At 49.4% G+C, this 23,717-nt stretch overlaps 1 protein-coding gene across 1 annotated transcript in view; it reads right to left on the reverse strand.

The window, feature by feature from the left end:
• Positions 1 to 9,427: 9,427 nt before the first annotated feature.
• brf1b (BRF1 general transcription factor IIIB subunit b) overlaps positions 9,428 to 23,717 on the reverse strand; it is a 516,534-nt gene continuing 502,244 nt past the window's right edge. Inside the window, exons 16-18 of the mRNA XM_072494251.1 lie at positions 23,496 to 23,547; positions 12,764 to 12,929; positions 9,428 to 10,988 (exon numbers count right to left, since the gene is read on the reverse strand). Coding sequence (XP_072350352.1) covers positions 10,951 to 10,988; positions 12,764 to 12,929; positions 23,496 to 23,547 — 256 coding nt within the window. The 3' untranslated portion in view covers positions 9,428 to 10,950. The remainder of the gene's footprint in view (positions 10,989 to 12,763; positions 12,930 to 23,495; positions 23,548 to 23,717) is intronic.

Below are 23,717 nucleotides of genomic sequence, written 5' to 3' on the forward strand. Positions count from 1 at the left end.
CAAACACATTGAGAGGCTACATTGGGAATGTGCAGAGATGGCGTTGGGACATCGGAGGGGAAACACAAATCTCCAAACAGCCCACCTACTCAGTCCTGTAACCCTGTAAGTAGCAGCTTCCCTGCATGTGGCAGAGTTCTCGATCACACACAGCCAATCTCAGCCAGAACATCAAACTGCAGTGGAAGCAAGTGATGCTCAAACCTGACTGTACAAAGAATACAATTGGCGGGATTTTTCTGCCGCGCCGGCCCGGCGACCGGACATTCCCGCCCGAGGTCAACGGACCTTTACACGATCCCTGTCTCGTCCCGTCTGTCGCGATCTTGCGGCGGGCGCAGCCGAAACATCCAGTCCTCTCTCTGCTTCTTATTAGTTTTGTCACTTCCCCTCTGAACTTTCTATATTCGGCCTGGTTCCCATGTGTCTTATCAACCTGACAGCTGCCATATGCAGCCTTTTCCTGCTTCATCTTACTCTCCACCTCTTCTGTCAACCAGGGAGCTCTGCCGCTGATTGGCCTAGCATTTCCCTTTGTGGGAACACACTCCAACAAGCTGGGCGATCTCCCCTTTAAAGGCAGCCCATTGCTCCATTACAGCTTTGCCTGTCCATCTTTGATTCTAGTTTAACTGCGACATTCTCAGCCCACTGAAAATAGCCTCCCAATTCATTATTTTTACTCTGGATTGTTCCTTGCCCTTGTCCAAATCTAACTTAAATCTTACAATGCTATAATCATAACTCCTCTGTGGGTCTTGCAGCTCTAAGATTTCCTCGGCATCTTTCCCATAGTTGTTGGCCCCTTCCTTGTCTTTACCTAACAACACTTCTCATGCCTCCCTCATCCCCCTCTGCAAACTTCTCAACCCTATTTTTAAAAAAAAATTTAGAGTACCCAATCATTTATTTTCCAATTAAGGGGCAATTTAGCGTGGCTAATTCACCTACCCTGCACATCTTTGGGTTGTGGGGGGTGAGACCCACGCAGACACGGGGAGATTGTGCTAACTCCACACGGACAGTGACCCAGAGCCGGGATCAAACCTGGGACCTCGGCACCGTGAGGCAGCAGTGCTAACCACTGCACCACCGTGCTGCCCCCAACCCGATATTTTACCCTTGAATACTGTTCATCTGACCTTACCATTGGTGTCACAGCCTCCAGTTACCTTGGTCTTAAACACTGACCCCCCCCCTCTTTCCCCTATGTAAATCTTACTATCTCTCCACCCCTTTCAGAAACCTCCTCACAATCCATTCTGCCCTCCTAATCTTTCCTTTGCCTGATTCAGCCCCGATCTGTACTCCATCCCATTAGGCACCATCAGATTTCAGGCTGTTCCGACCATTGTTACCCGCACAAATTATTTGGAAAAGAGCTGTAATGTACTGCTTTCAAATAATTCATTAAAGGAACATTCTTTTGGGATTATAGTCAATTAAGATGCTAATGAGTAGGATTTGACATTGTTTTCCCACAGAGTGTAAATAAGTGATTCCTTACCCTATCTCGGCAATCAAAAACATTCCTCATGCCCATTGTACAGGAAAGTCTCTGATCCCATTTTTCAGCTGTGACCAGGGAGACAGAGGCTAAGACGCTAGTGGCAATGGCTTACACTGGAGACGGTGCAGAAATCATTTTGAAGGATGAAAGCACAAGGGAGAGTAGACCGGCTCTCTTTTCCCGAGAAAAAGGATGGCCTGAGAGATGTTTCAAAAATTATTAAGTGGTTTGATAGAATAGGAATGGGGAAGATGTTTCCACCAAGGGCTGGTTTAGCACACTGGGCTAAATCGCTGGCTTTGAAAGCAGACCAAGGCAGGCCAGCAGCACGGTTCAATTCCCGTACCAGCCTCCCCGAACAGGTGCCAGAATGTGGCGACTAGGGGCTTTTCACAATAACTTCATTTGAAGCCTACTTGTGACAATAAGAAATTTTCATTTCAGTTGGGGATGGGACCAGAACTATGGGCCACAATATAAAATACTTATTAATAAATCCACTCAGGTATTCAAGAGAAACGTTTTTGGTAGCACAATGGTTAGCACTAGCACTGTTGCTTCACAGTGCCAGGGTCCCAGGTTCAATTCCGTCTTGGGTCACTGCCTGTGCGGAGTCTGCACGTTCTCCCCGTGTCTGTGTGGGTTTCCTCCGGGCGCTCCGGTTTCCTCCCACAGGTCCCGAAAGACGTGCTGTTAGGTGAATTGGACATTCTGAATTCTCCCTCTGTGTACCCGAACAGGCGCCGGAATGTGGCGACTAGGGGCTTTTCACAGTAACTTCATTGCAGTGTTAATGTAAGCCTACATGTGACAGTAATAAAGATTATTATTATTTAGCCAGATAACAGCTGGAATGTGGACCATAAATACTGGCATGGAACTGTTGGGCTGAATTATCCCTTTCTCTAAATATTTTGTATTTGCTGCACAAGTAGTCAGGTTCTTTTTTTAACAAAGGGAGTTGTAAGGGTTTTAGCTGATACGGAGAGATGGGAAATACTGGAGGAGCAATCAGCAGGCGCACTGATGCAGGGAGGCGTAACATGTTCATTATTTGCTATCATTATGTTGAGTCAATTGCCATAAAAGATGTACAGACCACTTCATTGCAAGGGCCATGAAGCCGAGACAGTATCTACGACAGATTCCAATTTGTAGTAAGTGTCTTGGGATGTTTATTACGTCAAAGATGTACATTATTGTTGCTTAAGGTCGGGATATGTGCCAGAAAACTAGATCAAGTTTCTGCTATTTTTCAAACTTTGCGGAGGAAACAATCGTGTCTACCAGAACAGGCAGACAGGACCTTAATTTAACTTCTGAAAGACAGAGCCTGACGCAGCAGTTCTGACATGTTGGCCTAGATTATGTTTAGAGGCAGAAGTCTTCCAACTGTGTCATCTGAAAAAAAAACTTCCTTTAGCCTCAATAAAAACGTTGCTGCCCATATCCGAACTCTCACTGAATTCCATTTGGCTGTCAGCCTGGTGTTCACTGACCAACATCTGTCAACAAAAAGTGAACAGCGCTGTATACGGTGCTTTTCACAACCAAGGCATGTCCCAAAATGCTTTACAGCCAATGAAGTACTTTTTGAGGTGTAGTCTGTACTGCAGCGTAGGAAACACCGCAGCCCATTCGCACTTGATCAGCAAACTCCCACAAACAGCGATGTAATACTGACTCGATATTGGCCACGGATTACGGGCCGCGATCTGCCAGAACGGGACGTGACGCGGCCGGTAGATCCTGCCAGAGGCCTCTTCTGGGATTTAAAAACAAATTTGTTCATGGGAATGCCGTGCCAGCATTTATTGCCCATCCCTAATTGCCCTTGAGGGGGGCAGTTAAGAGTCACCACATTGCTGTGGGTCTGGAGTCACATGTAGGCCAGACCGGGTAAGGACGGCAGATTTCCTACCCTAAAGAGCATTGGTGAACCAGATGGGTTTTTACGACGATCGACAATGGTTTCATGGCCATCGCTAGATTTTTAATTCCAGATTTTTATTGAATTCTATTTTCACCATCTACAGTGGCGGGATTTGATCCTGGGACCGCAGAGTACTCTGGGCCTCTGGATTACTAATGCCATCGCCTCCCGACAGTCAGTACCTCTCGTCAGATCCAACGGGCTCTTGTGAGACGTGGCGAACCAGATCCCGACAGGGTCGGTGGGGGTTGAGAGATTGGGTTGCCTCAGTGCAGGAAATGCGACTGAGTGCAGCCTCGGCGTGGCGTGCCCCATCGAGGCCCGAAAATAAAGGTGCCGTTAGATAACGGAGTCATCCCTGGCGTGGGGGTGGGGGCCATCTAGTGATGGCTATGCTGGAATTCTTAACTCTTGAGAAGGTTAAGTTTGAACTGAGGGGAAGGATGGAGGGGTTCTACAATTCATGGGCGTTATTCATTATGCACTTTCGAGAATTGGATTACACCGAACATTAGTGGGGGGCTGGGAGAAGGGGGACTGGATGTGTTAATGATGACTATGGGTGATTCCTGGTTCCTTTTTGTTTGTTTATGTTAACATGTGGGCTAATGTTTGGGAGTTTGGTGGAAGGATGGGGTTGTTGCTGTTGATATGGGGATTGGTTATTGTTGGTGGGTGTAAATTTGGGAGAAAATGTGAAAAAGAATAAAAATATTTTTTTTTTAAAAGATAGCGGAGTCATCCAGGCACAATACTGGTTGAGGGACAAATATTGAGCCCGGCACCAGGACTGAAGTTAAGCAATCTTCCCCTGCTCCCCTACCTCACAACCCCTGTACTTCCCTTTGGAGAAGCTGTGCTATTGAAAGATGAAACAGGCAGCACAGCAGCACAGTGGTTAGCACTGTTGCTTCACAGCTCCAGGATCCCAGTTCGAACCACGGCTTGGGTCACTGTCTGTGCGGAGTCTGCACCTTTTCCTCGTGTCTGCGTGGGTTTCCTCCGGGTGCTCCGGTTTCCTCTCACAGTCCAAAGATGTGCAGGTTAGGTGGGTTGGCCATGATAAATTACCCTTAGTGTCCAAAAAGGTCAGATGGGGTTACTGGGTTACGGGAGTAGGGTGGAGGTGTGGGTTTAAGTAGGGTGCTCTTTCCACGGGCCGGTGCAGACTCAATGGGCCGAATGGCTTCCTTCTGCGTTGTAAATTCTTTGATTCTATTTGACACCGGCTGTTCGTCAATGTAGTGCCAGAGCATCTTTTATGCTCATCTAAGTAGACAAATGAGACCTCATCTGACAAGACGGGACCTCTGACAATGCAGCACTCTCTCAGTATTGCATGGGAACACCAGTCTTGATTTTCGCCGCAAGCACGGGACTGGGATTTAAACACAGAACTTTAGGAAATTTATAAAATCATTTGTACGGGATGTTGGCATCTCTGGCTAGGCCAGAATTCGTTGTCCATCCCTAATTGTCCTTCAGAAGGTGGTGCTGAGCTGCCTTCTTACACTTCTGCAGTCCATGTGGTGTAGGTACACCCATTGTGCTATTAGGGAGGTAGTTCCAGGATTTTGTCCCAGCGAGTGAATGAACAGCGATATATTTCCAAGTCAGGGTTGTCATGGGAGCGTCCCTTTAAGAAATGTTTTGTCTTATCAAATGGCTTCAGTGATGTCATTGTGTGGGTGGAGCTGGGCTGTGGCTCTGGGTTTTACTTCCGTTTTGGTTTGGGCTGTTGTGCGAGTTCTGCTTTTGGTTTCAGTTTGAGGAGAAAGCTGGGAGTGTCTGTGTGTTTTGCTGAGAGCTGCAGGAAGAAAACACAGAGCTGGTCTGTTGATGTCTGCAAATCCAAAGACTATAAATATATTGAATGTAACCTCATGTCTGTTTTTGAAGGTTGAAGTCTTTTGGATGTTTAAAGGAACAGTTTGAAGGATTATTTAGTGTTGTAGTCTTTTGGGGTGATCTTTGAAGTAATGGGTGTTAAGCTATTCAACGTTTGTTTTTTTAAAGGTTAAATTGAGTTCATAGAATAAACATTGTTTTGTTTTAAAAACCATTTGTCCATAATTGTTGTATCACACCTGGAGAGTACGCCGTGTGCTTCCCACACCACAATCTATTAAAAGGTGTGGGTAGGTTGAACTCCATGAAACACTTTGGGGTTCTGTAAACCCTGACCCATAACAGGGTGGTGAGTGACTTGGAGGTCTTCCCAGGTATCTGCTGCCCTGGTCCTTCTAGATGGTAGTGGTCGTGGATTTGGAAGGTGCTGCTGAAGGAGCCTTTGTGAGTTCCTGCAGTGCATCTTGTAGATGGTACACACGGCTGTTACTGTGTGTCAGTGGTGGAGGGTTTGAATGTTTGTGGAAGGGGGAGAAATCAATCGGGGCTGCTTTGTCCTGGATGGTGTCGAGCTTCTTGAGTGTTGTTGGAGCTGCACTCATCCGGGCAAGTGGAGGGTATTCCATCACAGAGACAGGACTCCGACCAACTGAGATACCACCAACAACTTGATTTTTAAATGCTCATCCTCGTTTTCAAATCATTCAATAACCTTCTCCAGCCCAGTCCCCTCGGAGATCCCTTTGATGCTGGCCTCTTGCACCTCCTCGGCCTTTTCACCACCACAGGCAGCTGCTCACATCCTAGGTTCCGTGATTCACTTTCAAAATCTCTCCGTCCTCCTGTAAAATGCTCCTTCGTGGCAACTTTTTAAACCAGTTTAAAAAAATATAATTCCAATTAAGGGGCAATTTAGCGTGGCCAATCCACATACTCTGCACATCTTTTTTTTAGAAAATATTTTATTGAAGCATTTGTAATTTTCACAATTTAACATGTTGACATTTCAAAAACCGCGCGGGTCGACGAACAAAACATGCCCTGAAAGAACAAACAATAAACCACGTCCCCCACCGTCCTCAGTTACCCACATACAAAGCTCCCTGTCCGTTTTTAACATTACCCTGCCTCCTGTTTTCCTCCCCCCCACCCCCAGCTTTTTCCCTTTCATGTCTTACTGCTGACGTTCAATTTTTGTTAAAGAAATCGATGAACGGCTGCCAACTCCGGGCGAATCCCTGTATTGATCCTCTCAGAGCGAACTTGATTTTGTCCAGACTGAGAAACCCTACCATATCGCTGACCCACACTCTGACTTTGGGGGCTCCGAGTCCCTCCATCTCAGCAAGATCCGTCTCCGGGCCACCAGGGAGGAGAAGGCCAGGGAGGAGAAGGCCAGGATATCGGCCTCCCTCCCCCCCTTTGCCCCCGGATCCTCCGACACCCCAAATATTGCCATTTCTTGAGATCCCCTACCTTCCAGGACTTCTGACATAACATCTGCAAATCGCTGCCAGAATCCCCTCAGTTTCAGACATATGAACATGTTTGGCCGAGCTACCCCCACACTGTCCACATCTGTCCTCCACCTCCACTCTGCACATCTTTAACCAGGTTTTGATCACTTGTTCTAATATTTTGATACGGAAACCTGATTTTGTGTGCTAAAGTTCCTCTAAACATTTGGGGACAGTTCCTACATTAAAAATGCTCCATAAATGCAAAGTGAAAACAGAAACTGATGGAAATAATCAGCTAGTCTGACAGCCTCTGTGGAGAGAGAGAAACTGAGGGCGAGGATTCTCCCGATTCTCCGTCGGGTGGGGGGGGGGTGAAAAAGGGGAAACATTTGTAGACTACATCGTTGACTGTTGGGCAGTATGTTTCCCGGGGTGTTTATGTGTTGTAGCCTGTTTTGATACACATTTGTAATAAAATACATTTTTTTAAAAAACGACTTTGATGTGTACTTGAGGTGCTGTAAACCCACTGCCTGGAAACATCAAGAGCTGGAAAGTGGGATGCGGTTACAAAGCACTTTTTGGTACAAACAGGATGGGTTGAAAGATCTCGTGCCACAAGTTTTGTATGTTTGTTTCTGGAAAGCTGGCACACAAGTCCATGTAATCATCTCTTCCTGGCGGCAAGGTCCCACAAAGCAACGTGAGAAATGACCAGGTAATCTATTTCAGATGCTGGTTTCGGAATATTGGCCAGGATACCAAGAGAGTTGCTGACATTGGGCTGGATGCTCCGTCCCGCCACATTTCTGTTTCACCCCACTGGCGCGATGCTCCGTTACGCCGACCGTTCAATGAGGTTTCCCATTGCAGCCCCACGCCGTCGGGAAACCCCCGGGCTGCCGACAAAACAGAGCATCCCGCCGGCGGAAAATCCAGCCCAGCGACTTTGAAATGAAATGAAATGAAAATCGCTTATTGTCACAAGTAGGCTTCAAATGAAGTTACTGTGAAAAGCCCCTAGTCGCCACATTCCGGCGCCTGTTCGGGGAGGCTGGTACGGGAATTGAACCGTGCTGCTGGCCTGCCTTCAAAGCCAGCGACCTTTTGGCTGTGACATTAAGCTTAGTCCCCCCCCCCCATCTCCCCCGGGTTAACTGTAAAAGATCCCATGGCCACTATTTGGAGAGAGGAGTTCTTCTTGGTCGGTATTTATCCCTAAACCAACAACTCTCCAAACAGATGATCCCGTCATCGATTGCATTGCTGATTGCTGTAGCTTGCTGTGTACAAGATGGGTGTCGCGTTGCTATATTCCAGGGGTGTGTACACACAAACTGGCCACTTGCATGAGGGGAAGACAGACGATGGGACGATAATCAACGACATTTCGTTAAACACCTGAAAAATAACCTTTACATCAGAAGCTTCATCCCCAGCTCCCTCATTCGTGGTTTTAATTGAACACAGTTTGCAAGATCCTTCAGCTACTAATATTTAAAACCAGCAATGCTAAAGCTGAATAAATGGAACAATCCCAGCAGTTGGCAATTTCAGGCTTTGATAATATAAGCCTTGAATCCTACTAATTAAAGGATTAACTAAGCCTTGACTTAAAGTAGGCTATTAAACTAAAATTCATGCCACAAAAAAAAACTGACACCAATTATTTCAAACGTTCAATCTTCCATTTGATATTTCAAAAAGAATCAGCAGCAAACAATTGGTGCCCCCCCCCCTCCTTTCATGCGAACAGTATTACTGGGACCTCATCTCACACTCTGATTTGTGAGCCAATGAATTGTTTAGCGATGGTGCTGTCATTATGTAGGCAAATTACAAGCCAACCTGTGCACAGCAAGATCCCACAGGCTGTTGGACAAATGTAGATCTGTATTTTGTTTGAGAGAGGATCGTAGACCAGAGTCTCCAGAGGGAGTCCCTGCTCTCTGTTAAACAGTGGGATCTCTTACACCCACTGGAGAGGGCTGATAGGCCTCAGTTTAATGTCTTATGTACAAGACTGTCAGTGCAGTGCTCCCCAATATTGCACCGCAGTATCAGGCCCCGATGATGGACTTGAGTCTCTGCAGCTGGCTTTGAACCCCACAAGCTTCTGATCAGATAGGGAGAGTGCTACTCACTGAGCTTCAGCTGACCAGGATCCCCCTTCCAGTTTGTGATACGAACAACCAGCCATTAATTCAAGTGCTGACGTTACCAGATTGGCAAAGAGCCTGTGTAATGTTTCACTGTAAAAAGTACAAAGTACAGCAATACACTGATTAACACTGTAACCAAAATCTCATTTACTGCTCAGCGGCTTTTAATGAATTTTTTGTTCTTTTTGCATTTTGTAATTGTTCAACAAAATATTGCCAGTCAGGGTGACAGGGTGCATTGAAGGAAGAGGAGAGGGGGAAGTGGTTTTCGTTGTTACAACTAAGCTGTTTACTACATTGGCATTAATTCTTGATTAGAGCCAGAGGGGCAATTATTATTGTTCATCATCAAGTCAAACACTTGCACATTCTCCCCGTGTCTGCGTGGTCTCACCCCCACAACCTAATGATGTGCCGGGTAGGTGGATTGGCCGCGCTAAATTGCCCCTTCATTGGAAAAAAATATAGAATTATGTACTCGCAATTTAAAAATAAATCAAGTCAAACGCAGACAAAGGTGAACGGACACCTTGTCCCACTCTGATGGAGAACAAGTGTTTAATGGGATTCAGACGCAAAATAATTTGTTTTTTGCCCGGAGACAACCGTCCAATATCGTGATGCATCGTTACTACAGCTCACCAAAGCCTGCTCTTTCCTGATGGAAAAGACACAAGCTGTACACACTCTGACTGCACATCCACCGTTTCAATCAGTGTGAAAATATAACATACCCACCACTAATTCTTCACTGAATTGTTGAAGTGATAACACGGGTTCTCCCGACTGTGCATGTTCCTTTATAGATAGCTCCATTTAATAGCTTTGTTTTGGTAAAACTAATGCAGCTGTTGTGTATAGAATGAGCAGCTAATGTAATCCGTTATTACAGGAATATAATTATATGAAAAGGGTTCTGTTAACACTTCAACATTCAGTGACGACTCAATGTTTGATATATGGAATGGTTTAATATATTTGATGTCAGACACACTCCACACACAGCTGTGGTGTGAATAATGGCTCCTTACATTCTCACAAATTGTTCAAATCAAAATATACATCAAATCCATAATGTCCTTGCTCACCCTTCAGTCGAACAATGCCAACTCCCCTGAGTTTGCGGTTTTATTATTTATCTTTAAAAAAAAGAGTAACATTGGTCCCTGTGGAATGAACAGAATAGATCCCAAAATGACTCAAACCAGCGAATCCATGAACAACAATTTATACAGAGGCCATTGATTCTCGTCCTCTGAAGCAAAGTTACCAGCGACACCCTCCTTTACAACATCGCTTCCGGGCCAGCTCACGGACTGATTTCCGAACATAATTGGTCATTTACACAGGGTTTCAAATGGCAGCTTGGACCGTCGGCAGGTTAGGCAGTGGCAATTTCTTCGAGTGCTCGTTTTCCTCAGGACGGCCGGACTTCTCTAACCTCCCCCCCCCATTACTGGTTCGTTTAGAGGTTGCCGGCCCACTCCATGGAGAGATGCCGTCACACCAATCCCGGTAAAACTGGGCAATTGGCAGTGTGGGCGAGCCTCGCTTTATGTGCTCATAGCTGCAGCATTTTCAAGCTGGCGTCACAACGTGGCGGCACTTTAGTGCCCGAGGATTCTAAACCATCGCTCCACACCCCAAGCGTTTTAGCACCCCTGCCGCACAGGATGTTAAGTACAGAGAAATACAAAAGTAAATGGTTCAAATAAACTGTAATAAATAGTAAATTCTGTACAAAAATAAACAAAACAAAAAATAAATCAAAAGGCCAAGGGTCATCATTTCATTTTCAAATGGATCCCGATCAAAAAGATTCTCCAGTCACAGGTAGTTGAAAAGCTCCACCTCATCGCCGACATTGTGTCCCGGCCGTACACGTGCCCTCACTTTGGAGGCCGTGTTCCTGGCTCAAGCTGGTCACGCAAGGGAGTGGGGATTCTGCCGGCAGGTAGCCTGTCATGAAAACTCCAGGAAGCATTCCTGCTTTCTGACAGACTGCGCAATGCTCCATCCCGGAAGTGCTGCGGTTTCTTAGAATCCATCGTCCTCCTCCATTTCAAAGCCGTAATCTTGAACAGAAAAATGAACTGTCTCAGCATCCACAAGTTAAAAAATCTCTCTGACATTCTCCCCCCACCGTTTTTTAATCTTTCTTCTGCTCCCTAACACAGGCTGAGGTACTGTCCTTTTGACCCCAGTTCTCCTCGAAAAAACTCACTCGAATGGCCAATTCTGACTAGTTGTACTGTTCCTCCAATAGAAAAATGTTTGAAGGTGATTTTGCAGCTGAGTCTTGTCCTTGCCTGATGCCCACACAAGGGCCCAACTGCAATGTCGAGGTGAATAGTGACAAGCTGCAGGAAGGATATTTAGTACTCCCGGCACTCGGCCCGAGATCACCCAACTCCAAACTGACCTGAAAGCTCAGTGTTCTGAGCTGGTTTATGTCCCTTGCCAACCAGGTTGGATGGCCTGTCTAGAATAGGTCAACTTGTTCTCAAACGAGCAACAAACATTTTTTTCCCCCACATAAAGTGTCATCTTTGCAATCTGATTGCACTCGAGCTGAGGGTAGGAAGCCGGGTGATTCAGCACATCACTTAAACCGGCACTCAGTGCACCTGCTGAGGCAGTGCTGCATTATTAGAGGGTCCAGCTTTAAACAGAGCTTCCATATCCTACCCAGTCTCCAGCCCCTCCCCCTATTCCTCAACTCCAGCCCCTCCCCATTCCTCAACTCCAGCCCCTCCACATTCCTCAACTCCAGCCCCTCCCCATTCCTCAACTCCAGCCCCTCCCCATTCCTCAACTCCAGCCCCTCCCCATTCCTCAACTCCAGCCCCTCCCCATTCCTCAACTCCAGCCCCTCCCCCATTCATCAACTCCAGCCCCTCCCCTATTCCTGAACTCCAGCCCCTCCCCTATTCCTCAACTCCAGCCCCTCCCCTATTCCTCAACACCAGCCCCTCTCCATTCCTCATCTCCAGCCCCTCCCCATTCCTCAACTCCAGCCCCTCCCCTATTCCTCAACTCCAGCCCCTCCCCATTCCTCAACTCCAGCCCCTCCCCATTCGTCAACTCCAGCCCCTCCCCTATTCGTCAACTCCAGCCCCTCCCCTATTCCTCAACACCAGCCCCTCTCCATTCCTCAACTCCAGCCCCTCCCCCATTCGTCATCTCCAGCCCCTCTCCATTCCTCATCTCCAGCCCCTCCCCATTCCTCAACTCCAGCCCCTCCCCCATTCGTCATCTCCAGCCCCTCCCCATTCCTCAACTCCAGCCCCTCCCCATTCCTCAACTCCAGCCCCTCCCCCTATTCCTCAACTCCAGCCCCTCCCTATTCCTCAACTCCAGCCCCTCCCCATTCCTCAACTCCAGCCCCTCCTCATTCCTCAACTCCAGCCCCTCCCCATTCCTCAACTCCAGCCCCTCCTCATTCCTCAACTCCAGCTCCTCCCCCTATTCCTCAACTCCAGCTCCTCCCCATTCCTAAACTCCAGCTCCTCCCCCTATTCCTCAACTCCAGCTCCTCCTCATTCCTCAACTCCAGCCCCTCCTCATTCCTCAACTCCAGCCCCTCCCCCTATTCCTCAATTCCATCATCTCCCCATGTCACTCTAACCCAGCCTCTCCCAGTATCCCTCAACCCGAACTTACTCCACATTCCTCAAACTCATGCACTCAATGTACAATATCCACAAAATGTTTTTCATGAGAAATTAATTCTGGAATTTATTCCACATTGAAGAAAAACGCTGTTTATTTCCTTTTGTGTTCCTAGCGTCTTTTTTCACCTTCTCTCCTCTGGATAATTTTTCAAGGAGAGTTTTTATTCAGTGCTCACCATTTCCACCTATCAGCTGCAGAGCACTAAGGCAGTTCTCCTCTTCCTCTTCCACCTCCACCTCCTCCTCCTCCTCAACGTCCTCATTGTACACCACAGGCCCACTCTCCACCAGCACAGAAACTGGGGGCGCTGGCTGCGAGTTACCACATCCTGAATCACGAGGCTACAGTGGGAAGAAAATTGAAAAAGTAAATATAGTGACAGCCATACACCCTCCCAAGACACTGTCACTACACCCCCCAGAGACACTGTCACTACACCCCCCAGAGACACTGTCACTACACCCTCCCAAGACACAGTCACTACACCCTCCCGAGACACTGTCACTACACCCTCCCGAGACACTGTCACTACACCCACCAGAGACACTGTCACTACACCCCCCAGAGACACTGTCACTACATCCCCCAGAGACACTGTCACTACACCCCCAGAGACACTGCCACTACACCCTCCCAAGACACTGTCACTACACCCCCCAGAGACACTGTCACTACACCCTCCCAAGACACAGTCACTACACCCTCCCGAGACACAGTCACTACACCCTCCCGAGACACTGTCACTACACCCTCCCGAGACACTGTCACTACACCCACCCGAGACACTGTCACTACACCCACCCGAGACACTGTCACTACACCCCCCAGAGACACTGTCACTACATCCCCCAGAGACACTGTCACTACACCCCCAGAGACACTGCCACTACACCCCCCAGAGACACTGTCACTACACCCCCCCAGAGACACTGTCACTACACCCCCCAGAGACACTGTCACTACACCCCCCCAGAGACACTGTCACTACACCCCCCAGAGACACTGTCACTACACCCACCAGAGACACTGTCACTACACCCCCCAGAGACACTGTCACTACACCCCCCCAGAGACACTGTCACTACACCCTCCAGAGACACTGTCACTACACCCCCCAGAGACACTGTCACTACACCCCCCAGAGACACTGTCACTACACCCCCCCAGAGACACTGCCACTACACCCCCCAGAGACACTGTCACTACATCCCCCAGAGACACTGTCACTACACCCCCCCAGAGACACTGTCACTACACCCCCCAGAGACACTGTCACCAGTGACAGCCCTGCACCGCAGTGACACCCCAAGTCTAATCCTGATACGATTCCTGGACTGTAGTCATGATCATCATCCAGTTTCTATCTTTCCAGTGTTTGTTTGCCAAAGCTCTCCCTTATTGCACGGTGAGTTCCCATCACCTCATCACAACAACAACTTACAATTATATAATGCTTGTAATGTTCCCTGATGCTTCACAGGGTGATTATAAAGTGTAACAGAGCGCCATATCAGGTGATAGTAGGTCAGATGACCAAAGCTTGGGATTGTTGTTCGGCGAATTGATAGAGTTTATTCCCCGTGGTTAGTTAATAACTGTATTATCGTTGTATCACTAGGATGGCCTGAAGGTGAACCAGATGGATCTTGCCCAATGTTCACCACTGGGTGGTTTGCTCGACTACCTCAGAGAGCAACAAGTGTCAAACCACATGGGGGCTATTTCCATTGTTTTTTTAGAAAACATTTTACTGAAGCATTTGTAATTTTCACAGTTTAGCAAATTAACATTCTAAACAGCCTAGCAGCCCGACACACAATATTAAAGTAACATAACCAACTACACCCCCGCCCCAGCTCCTAACCACCCGTATATTAGATTCCCTGCCTCTTATCTTACACTGCCAGGCCTCTCATTTTCCTCCCGCCTCTCTTTCTGCAGACGTTCAGTTTTCCTTAAAAAAGTCGATGAACGGCTGCCACCTCCGAGCAAACCCCGGAGTTAAGGCAAACGTAATCTTCTCCAGCCTGAGAAGCCCCGCCATGTCACTGACCCACACCCTGGACGTTGGAGGCTCCGAGTCCCTCCATCCCAGCAACATCAGTCTCCGGGCCACCAGGGAAGCAAAGGCCAAAACGTCGGCCTCTCCCCCCCTTCGGCCCCCGGATCCTCCGATACCCCAAATATTGCCATCTCTGGACCCACCTTCCTTTCCAGGACCTCCGACACGACATCCGCAAATCCCTGCCAGAATCCCCTCAGCTTCGGACACGCCCAGAACTTGTGTACGTGATTCGCCGGACTCCCCCAACAGCGCCCCCGCACCTATCCTCCACCTCCTCAAAAAACCTACTCATCCGGGCCACAGTCATATGAGCCCTGTGGACCACCTTGAACTGGATCAGGCTCAGCCTGGCACACGACGAGGATGAATTGACTCTCCTCAAGGCCTTTTCCCATAGTCCGACTTCCAACTCCCCTCCCAACTCCTCCTCCCACTTCTTCTTCACCTCCCCGATAGGGACCCCTTCCCACTCCATCAACTCCTTATATACTTCCGAGACCCTCGCCTCCCCCGAAGGGAATTACAGGATAAGGTGATGTCAAAAACGGGGGTTGGAACCTGCCTCCTGACAAAGTCCCGTACCTGCAGGTACCGAATCCCCACCCGGTAACTCAAACTCCTCCTCCAATGCCTCCAGGCTCGGGAACCCCTCCTCAATGAAGGGTACCCCAAAACACTCAATCCCTGCCCGCTGCCACCTCCTAAAGCCCCCGTCCATTCCCCCCGGAACAAACCGATGATTATCACAGATCGGTGACCACACTGACGCCCCCTCTAATCTCATGTGCTGTCTCCATTGTCCCCACACCCTCACGGCTACCACCACCACCGGGCTTGTGCACCACCGAGCTGGCGAGAACGGCAGGGGCGCCGTTAGTAAAGCCTCCAAACTCGTACCCTTGCAAGATACCGCCCCCACGCGCTCTTACACTGACCCTTCCCCCATTACCCACTTCCTAACCATCGATATGTTGGCGGCCCAGTAATAGTTAATAAAATTCAGAAGGGCCAAGCCCCCCCATCCCGCGCCCCCCGTTCCAAAAGGTCCTTCCTCACCCTCGGGGCCTTACCAGCCCGTACAAAACCCCAGATCGCCGCGTTCACCTTCCTGAAAAAAGCCTTTGGGATAAAATTTGGAAGACACTGAAACACAAACAGCAACCTCGGCAGGACTGTCAACTTCACAGTCTGCACCCTCCCCACCAAGGACAGCGGGAGTATGTCCCACCTACGGACATCTCCTTTCATTTGCTCGACCACCCTGCCCAGATTTAAATTATGGAGCTGACCCCAGTCCCTAGCCACCTGTAGCTTATTTCCATTGTTGTGATACAAGGTTTTGAGCAGGAGATGCAGGGGAATGTGAGGAAGACATTTTTATACGCACAGATTGGCAATGACCTGGAACTCTGAGCCACAAGAGTGGTGGGAGCGGAGACATTGAATGACTTCAAGAAGAAATTGGAAGGAGGGGCCCTTGGGCAGAATAAACCTCCATCACTATGGAGACAGAGTGAGGCAATGGAACTGATTGGATTGCTCGGAAGAGATAGGCATGGTCTCAGAGGGGTCAAATGGCCTCTTTCTGTGTCTTAATGACGCCACGACATGTATTAGATGGTTTGGATATCAGATAAGAAGTCAATATTTACAGAATTTTAAAAATAAATTTAAAGTGCCCAATTCATTTTTTCCAATTAAGGGGCAATTTAGCGTGGCCAATCCACCTACCCTGCACACCTTTTTTGGGCTGCGGGATGAGACCCACGCAGACACGGGGAGAATGTGCAAACTCCACACAGACAGTGACCCAGGGCTGGGATCGAACCTGGGACCTCGGCGCCGTGAGGCAGAAGTGCTAACCACTGTGCCACCGTGCTGCCCCAATGATTTATTTAACCGTTCAATGTATTTCCCCCCCAATTAAGTGCCGATTAAAGGCGATTGAGGGCAAAAGGAAATCACAGCTGTGGAGTTGCTTTCAATGAAGAGGAAATGGAACAGTGAAGGTTCCATTTATCAATATCAACCCAAGGCACACACCACGGTCTGCTTCACCGTATGCAGCATCGGGGGAAACACACTCGTGCTGCGTGGTCACTGACAGGGATCAGACCCAGAAACCCGGACTGATTCGCTCATTTGGGTCAATTGCGACATTTCGACCTCAGTGGTCGGGTAAACTCATCATCGGGACCAAGACAAGCGCCCACTGATCTCGTGGATCCGGTACCACACTGGGCAGTACATCTGGCTATGGAGCACAAGGGATGGCTGAGAGTCGGCAGTAAAGGAAAAGACATCTCTCTCTCTCTGCAATACATAGGATGAGGTGACAATTTCAGGGTGCATACACAGTATGCGTGTATTCCCTTTATTTCTTACTAATTATCACAGACACTATCAGTCTGGCACACCAGGAAACGTGTGTGCTTATCTTCAGTCATGAGCAGCAGTCACTGCAGAGAAAGCAATTCCCAAGGTACTTTACCATCCGGTGCCTGAAAATTCAAATGTATTTTAATTCTGATTAAAATGAAGCAATGCAAATTAAACCATCAGGGTTTTTAAAAACCAACTTATTAAAGGATTTACATACACAACAAAACAATCACAGTTTTGAGCCTCATTTTTTTTTGCGATGAGAAAGACCCTTGTCAGCAGATGTGCAGAGTGCAGGACACCACCCATTCCGTGTACTTGGAGTAAGAGATCCAAACTGGGAGTGAATCTGAGACAAAATCTCTCCCTCCATCTCGTGGCCTGTTTGTCCTTTGGCGGGCTTTACTGAGCCAGGGGGCCGGGTGTGCGGTTACAATATCGGGATGCCAATCTGCATTTGTCACTCAGATTCCAGATTGTGACCCATGCACATCCGCAGGATGTTTGTTTAAGGATAGTCCCAGGCCAGTGAGCTCAACATGCGAGATCCTGGACTTCCGGTGGCGGCCATGGTGTAAGTGGTCGCACATTGGGTGGATCTGTTGTTTAAAAAGGTGCAGGAAGGGTGTAAGGAGAGGGTGTCCCACCAGCGGATGGATTCGCGGAGTAGGAGTGGTCTAAAGAGAAAGGAACAGTTGGAGATAATTGGGTGCCTGGGACACAGGTGAAGATGGCGGAGGATCAGGGACCGGCACTACCCTATCAATGGTCGACGGAGCCGCTGGTGGGCTTCCTGAATAAGAAGTTCGCCCAGCAGAGGAAGGAGATTTTGGAAGACCTGGCTAGGGTGGTGGACCCGATCCGACAAAAGCGGGATCGATGGCCTGGAGACGAGGCTGGAGGCTCAGGGCCAGGCGATCCAGAAGGTGGTGGAGACGGTAGGGGAGCACGAGGAGCAGCTTGCCTCGATGGCAGTGGAGATGTGGGTGTTGCAGGATCAGCAGAGGCTGCAGGAGAAAGTGGAGGACCTGGAGAATTGGTCTCGCAGGCAACATTTGAGAATCGTGGGGTTGCAGGAGGGCAGCGAGGGAGCAGACGCCGGTGTGTATGTAGCGCAGATGTTCGAGAAGCTGACGGGTTAGGGGCATTTGAATGACCCTTGGAAGTGGACCGGGCACACAGGGCGCTGATGAGGAAGCCGCAGGGGAACGAGCCGCCGGGGACGATGGCGCCCGCACCGGTTCCTGGATAAGGAGCGGATCCCGAGGTGGGCCAGGCAGATGAGGTGATGTATCTGGGAGGGCAATGAGCTGCTTGTATGCCAGGACCTGGGTGCGGAGCTGGCCAAGAGGAGAGCGGGCTTCAACAAGGTGAAGGCGGCCTTCTTTCAGAAATTTGGCATGCTGTATCCGGTGAGCTGTGGGTGACCTACTTTGGGATGCCGGAGGAGGCGATTGAATATGTCAGGGACAATGAACAGGCAGGAGAAGGAGAACACTGAACCTTTGAGGAGATGCTTGCTTTCTATTCCTTTGGGTTTGTTTGGTACGGTGTTTGGGACCATTGCTTTGTGTTTGTTCTTGGTGGGGGATGGTAGGTTGCTCTTTGTGTTGGGTGGGTGTTGTTGAGTTTGCGCTGGGACAATGTTTGGGCGGGGCAGGGGAGAGAATCAGTGGGGGGTAGGATGCCAGGCGCCATGGGTGTGTGCCGCCAGGGTAGCTGGGCAAGCTAGTTCACAGCGGTGTAGTGGGAGGGATGAGCAGGTGGTTAGTGTGTTGATAGAGTTGGGTTATTATTTTGGGGTGGGGGGGGGGGGGGTTGAACTGCTGACAGGGGAGAGGTTTCTAGAGCGCGGTATGGGGAGGGGAAATGGTGGCGGGTGCCCGAGGGCAGGCCTGAGGGGGTGTGGGACGCAGGCTGGAGGGATTACGGGTAATCTTAGAGGGATTCGGCCGGATTCCGGGGTATAAATTGAATATGGGTAAGACTGAGGTCTTTCCAATCCAGGCAAGGGGGCAGGAAAAGAGATTGGGGGAGATGTTGTTCAGGGTGGTTGGGGAGAGTGGGGAGGGGTAGTTTTTGATGGGATGGGAGCAGCTGCATAAATTAAATCTGGCCTGGTTGGTGGAACGGATGAAGGAGGTCTTTAGGAGGTGGTTGTCATTGGCGGGGGAAGGTTCAGACAGTAAAGATGACCGTCCTCCAGAGGTTCTTGTTTGTATTTCAGAGCCTCCCAATCTTCAATGCCAAGGAGTTTTTTTGGAAAGTGAACTGGATGGTCTCCGGGTGGGTAAAGCCCTGCGGGTCAAGAAGATGTTGCTGGAGCGGGGACGGGGTCGGGAGGGCTGGCTCTCCCGAACTTCATAAATTACTACTGGGCGGCAATATATAGCGATGGCCAGGCAATGGGTAGTGGGGGAGGGGTTGGTATGGGAGCGGATGGAGGTAGCCTTATGGAGAAAGACAAGTTTCAGGGCACTCGGTCATCCTCGCCGGCCAGGTACTCCACCAGCTCGGTCGTGGTGGCGGCTCTGAGGTGTGGGGACAGTGGCAACAGCACCTGGGGCTGGAGGGGGGGGGGTCGGTTTGGGCACCGATATGTGGCAACCACCAGTTTGCTCTGGGGGGGCTGGATGGGGGATTTTGTGGCTGGCAGTGGGCGGGGACCGAGCGGTTAGGGGCTGTGATTGGAAGAGCTGGAGGAGGAGTTTGAGCTGCCCGGGGGGAAGGGGTGTTGTTTATATAAGCCATGTTGGCTGCATTGTTTTTCTTGGTGTGTCGTTGTTCATTTTGTTAAAATTTATAATATGAATGCCTCAATAAAATATTTTCCAATAAGAAAATGAGGGGTCCCGCTGCACTGAAAGGCAACAACGGCAGAACCACAGCATCAAAACTCAATGAGCTGCGCCCCAGCACAGAACCGTCACAACGGTAAACAGTAAACCCAACGTCAACTATAAATCAGCAACTTCACCGCATCAAACCCCAATGTGGACAATCCCGACACTGAACCCCAATGTGGACAATCCCGACACTGAACCCCAATGTGGACAATCCCGACACTGAACCCCAATGTGGACAATCCCGACACTGAACCCCAATGTGGACAATCCCGACACTGAACCCCAATGTGGACAATCCTCACACTGAACCCCAATGTGGACAATCCTCACACTGAACCCCAATGAGGACAATCCTCACACTGAACCCCAATGTGGACAATCCCGACACTGAACCCCAATGTGGACAATCCTCACACTGAACCCCAATGAGGACAATCCTCACACTGAACCCCAATGTGGACAATCCTCACACTGAACCCCAATGAGGACAATCCTCACACTGAACCCCAATGTGGACAATCCTCACACTGAACCCCAATGTGGACAATCCCGACACTGAACCCCAATGTGGACAATCCCGACACTGAACCCCAATGTGGCCAATCCTCACACTGAACCCCAATGTGGACAATCCCGACACTGAACCCCAATGAGGACAATCCTCACACTGAACCCCAATGTGGACAATCCTCACACTGAACCCCAATGTGGTCAATCCTCACACTGAACTCCAATGTGGACAATCCCGACACTGAACCCCAATGTGGACAATCCTCACACTGAACCCCAATGAGGACAATCCTCACACTGAACCCCAATGAGGACAATCCTCACACTGAACCCCAATGTGGACAATCCTCACACTGAACCCCAATGTGGTCAATCCTCACACTGAACTCCAATGTGGACAATCCCGACACTGAACTCCAATGTGGACAATCCCGACACTGAACCCCAATGTGGACAATCCCGACACTGAACCCCAATGTGGACAATCCCGACACTGAACCCCAATGTGGCCAATCCTCACACTGAACCCCAATGTGGACAATCCCGACACTGAACCCCAATGAGGACAATCCTCACACTGAACCCCAATGTGGACAATCCCGACACTGAACCCCAATGTGGACAATCCTCACACTGAACCCCAATGTGGACAATCCCGACACTGAACCCCAATGTGGACAATCCCGACACTGAACCCCAATGTGGACAATCCTCACACTGAACCCCAATGAGGACAATCCTCACACTGAACCCCAATGTGGACAATCCTCACACTGAACCCCAATGAGGACAATCCCGACACTGAACCCCAATGTGGACAATCCCGACACTGAACCCCAATGTGGCCAATCCTCACACTGAACCCCAATGAGGACAATCCTCACACTGAACCCCAATGTGGACAATCCTCACACTGAACCCCAATGTGGACAATCCTCACACTGACCCCAATGTGGACAATCCCGACACTGAACCCCAATGTGGACAATCCTCACACTGAACCCCAATGTGAACAATCCTCACACTGAACCCCAATGAGGACAATCCTCACACTGAACCCCAATGAGGACAATCCTCACACTGAACCCCAATGTGGACAATACCGACACTGAACCCCAATGTGGACAATCCCGACACTGAACCCCAATGTGGACAATCCTCACACTGAACCCCAATGAGGACAATCCTCACACTGAACCCCAATGTGGACAATCCCGACACTGAACCCCAATGTGGACAATCCTCACACTGAACCCCAATGTGGACAATCCTCACACTGAACCCCAATGTGGACAATCCTCACACTGACCCCCAATGTGGACAATCCTCACACTGAACCCCAATGTGGACAATCCTCACACTGAACCCCAATGTGGACAATCCTCACACTGAACCCCAATGTGGACAATCCTCACACTGAACCCCAATGTGGACAATCCCGACACTGAACCCCAATGTGGACAATCCTCACACTGAACCCCAATGAGGACAATCCTCACACTGAACCCCAATGTGGACAATCCCGACACTGAACCCCAATGTGGACAATCCTCACACTGAACCCCAATGTGGACAATCCCGACACTGAACCCCATTGTGGACAATCCCGACACTGAACCCCAATGAGGACAATCCTCACACTGAACCCCAATGTGGACAATCCTCACACTGAACCCCAATGAGGACAATCCCGACACTGAACCCCAATGTGGTCAATCCTCACACTGAACCCCAATGTGGATAATCCCGACACTGAACCCCAATGTGGACAATCCTCACACTGAACCCCAATGTGGACAATCCTCACACTGACCCCAATGTGGACAATCCTCACACTGAACCCCAATGTGGACAAACCTCACACTGACCCCAATGTGGACAATCCTCACACTGAACCCCAATGTGGACAATCCTCGCACTGAACCCCAATGAGGACAATCCCGACACTGAACCCCAATGTGGACAATCCTCACACTGAACCCCAATGAGGACAATCCTCACACTGAACCCCAATGTGGACAATCCTCACACTGAACCCCAATGTGGACAATCCTCACACTGACCCCAATGTGGACAATCCTCACACTGAACCCCAATGAGGACAATCCTCACACTGAACCCCAATGTGGACAATCCCGACACTGAACCCCAATGAGGACAATCCTCACACTGAACCCCAATGAGGACAATCCTCACACTGAACCCCAATGAGGACAATCCTCACACTGAACCCCAATGTGGACAATCCCGACACTGAACCCCAATGAGGACAATCCTCACACTGAACCCCAATGAGGACAATCCTCACACTGAACCCCAATGAGGACAATCCTCACACTGAACCCCAATGTGGACAATCCTCACACTGAACCCCAATGAGGACAATCCTCACACTGAACCCCAATGTGGACAATCCCGACACTGAACCCCAATGTGGATAATCCCGACACTGAACCCCAATGTGGACAATCCTCACACTGAACCCCAATGAGGACAGTCTCACACTGAACCCCAATGAGGACAGTCTCACACTGAACCCCAATGTGGTCAATCCTCACACTGAACCCCAATGAGGACAGTCTCACACTGAACCCCAATGTGGACAGTCTGACAGCACTGAACCCCAATGAGGACAATCCTCACACTGAACCCCAATGAGGACAGTCTCACACTGAACCCCAATGAGGGCTGTCTCACACTGAACCCCAATGTGGACAGTCTCACACTGAACCCCAATGAGGACAGTCTCACACTGAACCCCAATGAGGACAGTCTCACACTGAACCCCAATGAGGACAATCCCGACACTGAACCCCAATGAGGACAATCCTCACACTGAACCCCAATGAGGGCTGTCTCACACTGAACCCCAATGAGGACAGTCTGACAGCACTGAACCCCAATGAGTGCGGTCTCACACTGAACCCCAATGAGGACAGTCTCACACTGAACCCCAATGAGTGCGGTCTCACACTGAACCCCAATGAGGACAGTCTGACAGCAATGAATCCCCAGAACCCACAATCTGTGATATCAGGAGGAGGAGGAGGAAAAGTGGATGTGAATTGGCGATATACAGTGAAGGCTGAGGAAGGGCTAGTTACCTGGTTGACGGCCGGCCTTTTCGAAGGTACTGCAGAAATCAGTGGCCGTAGCCTGGAATAAAAAGGAGAATAAGTCTTTCAATTGATGTGTTCAGACCAGGACCAAAAAGTGGGTTGGATCACCCAGTTAAAGAGCATCATTTTGCACCTCAATCTTCAAATTAAACCAGGGCCAATCCCCATAAATTCTTATCAGTAGGAAAGTTTCAAACATACAACAAA

Source organism: Scyliorhinus torazame, chromosome 2, assembly GCF_047496885.1.
Source record: "Scyliorhinus torazame isolate Kashiwa2021f chromosome 2, sScyTor2.1, whole genome shotgun sequence".
Taxonomy (NCBI): domain Eukaryota; kingdom Metazoa; phylum Chordata; class Chondrichthyes; order Carcharhiniformes; family Scyliorhinidae; genus Scyliorhinus; species Scyliorhinus torazame.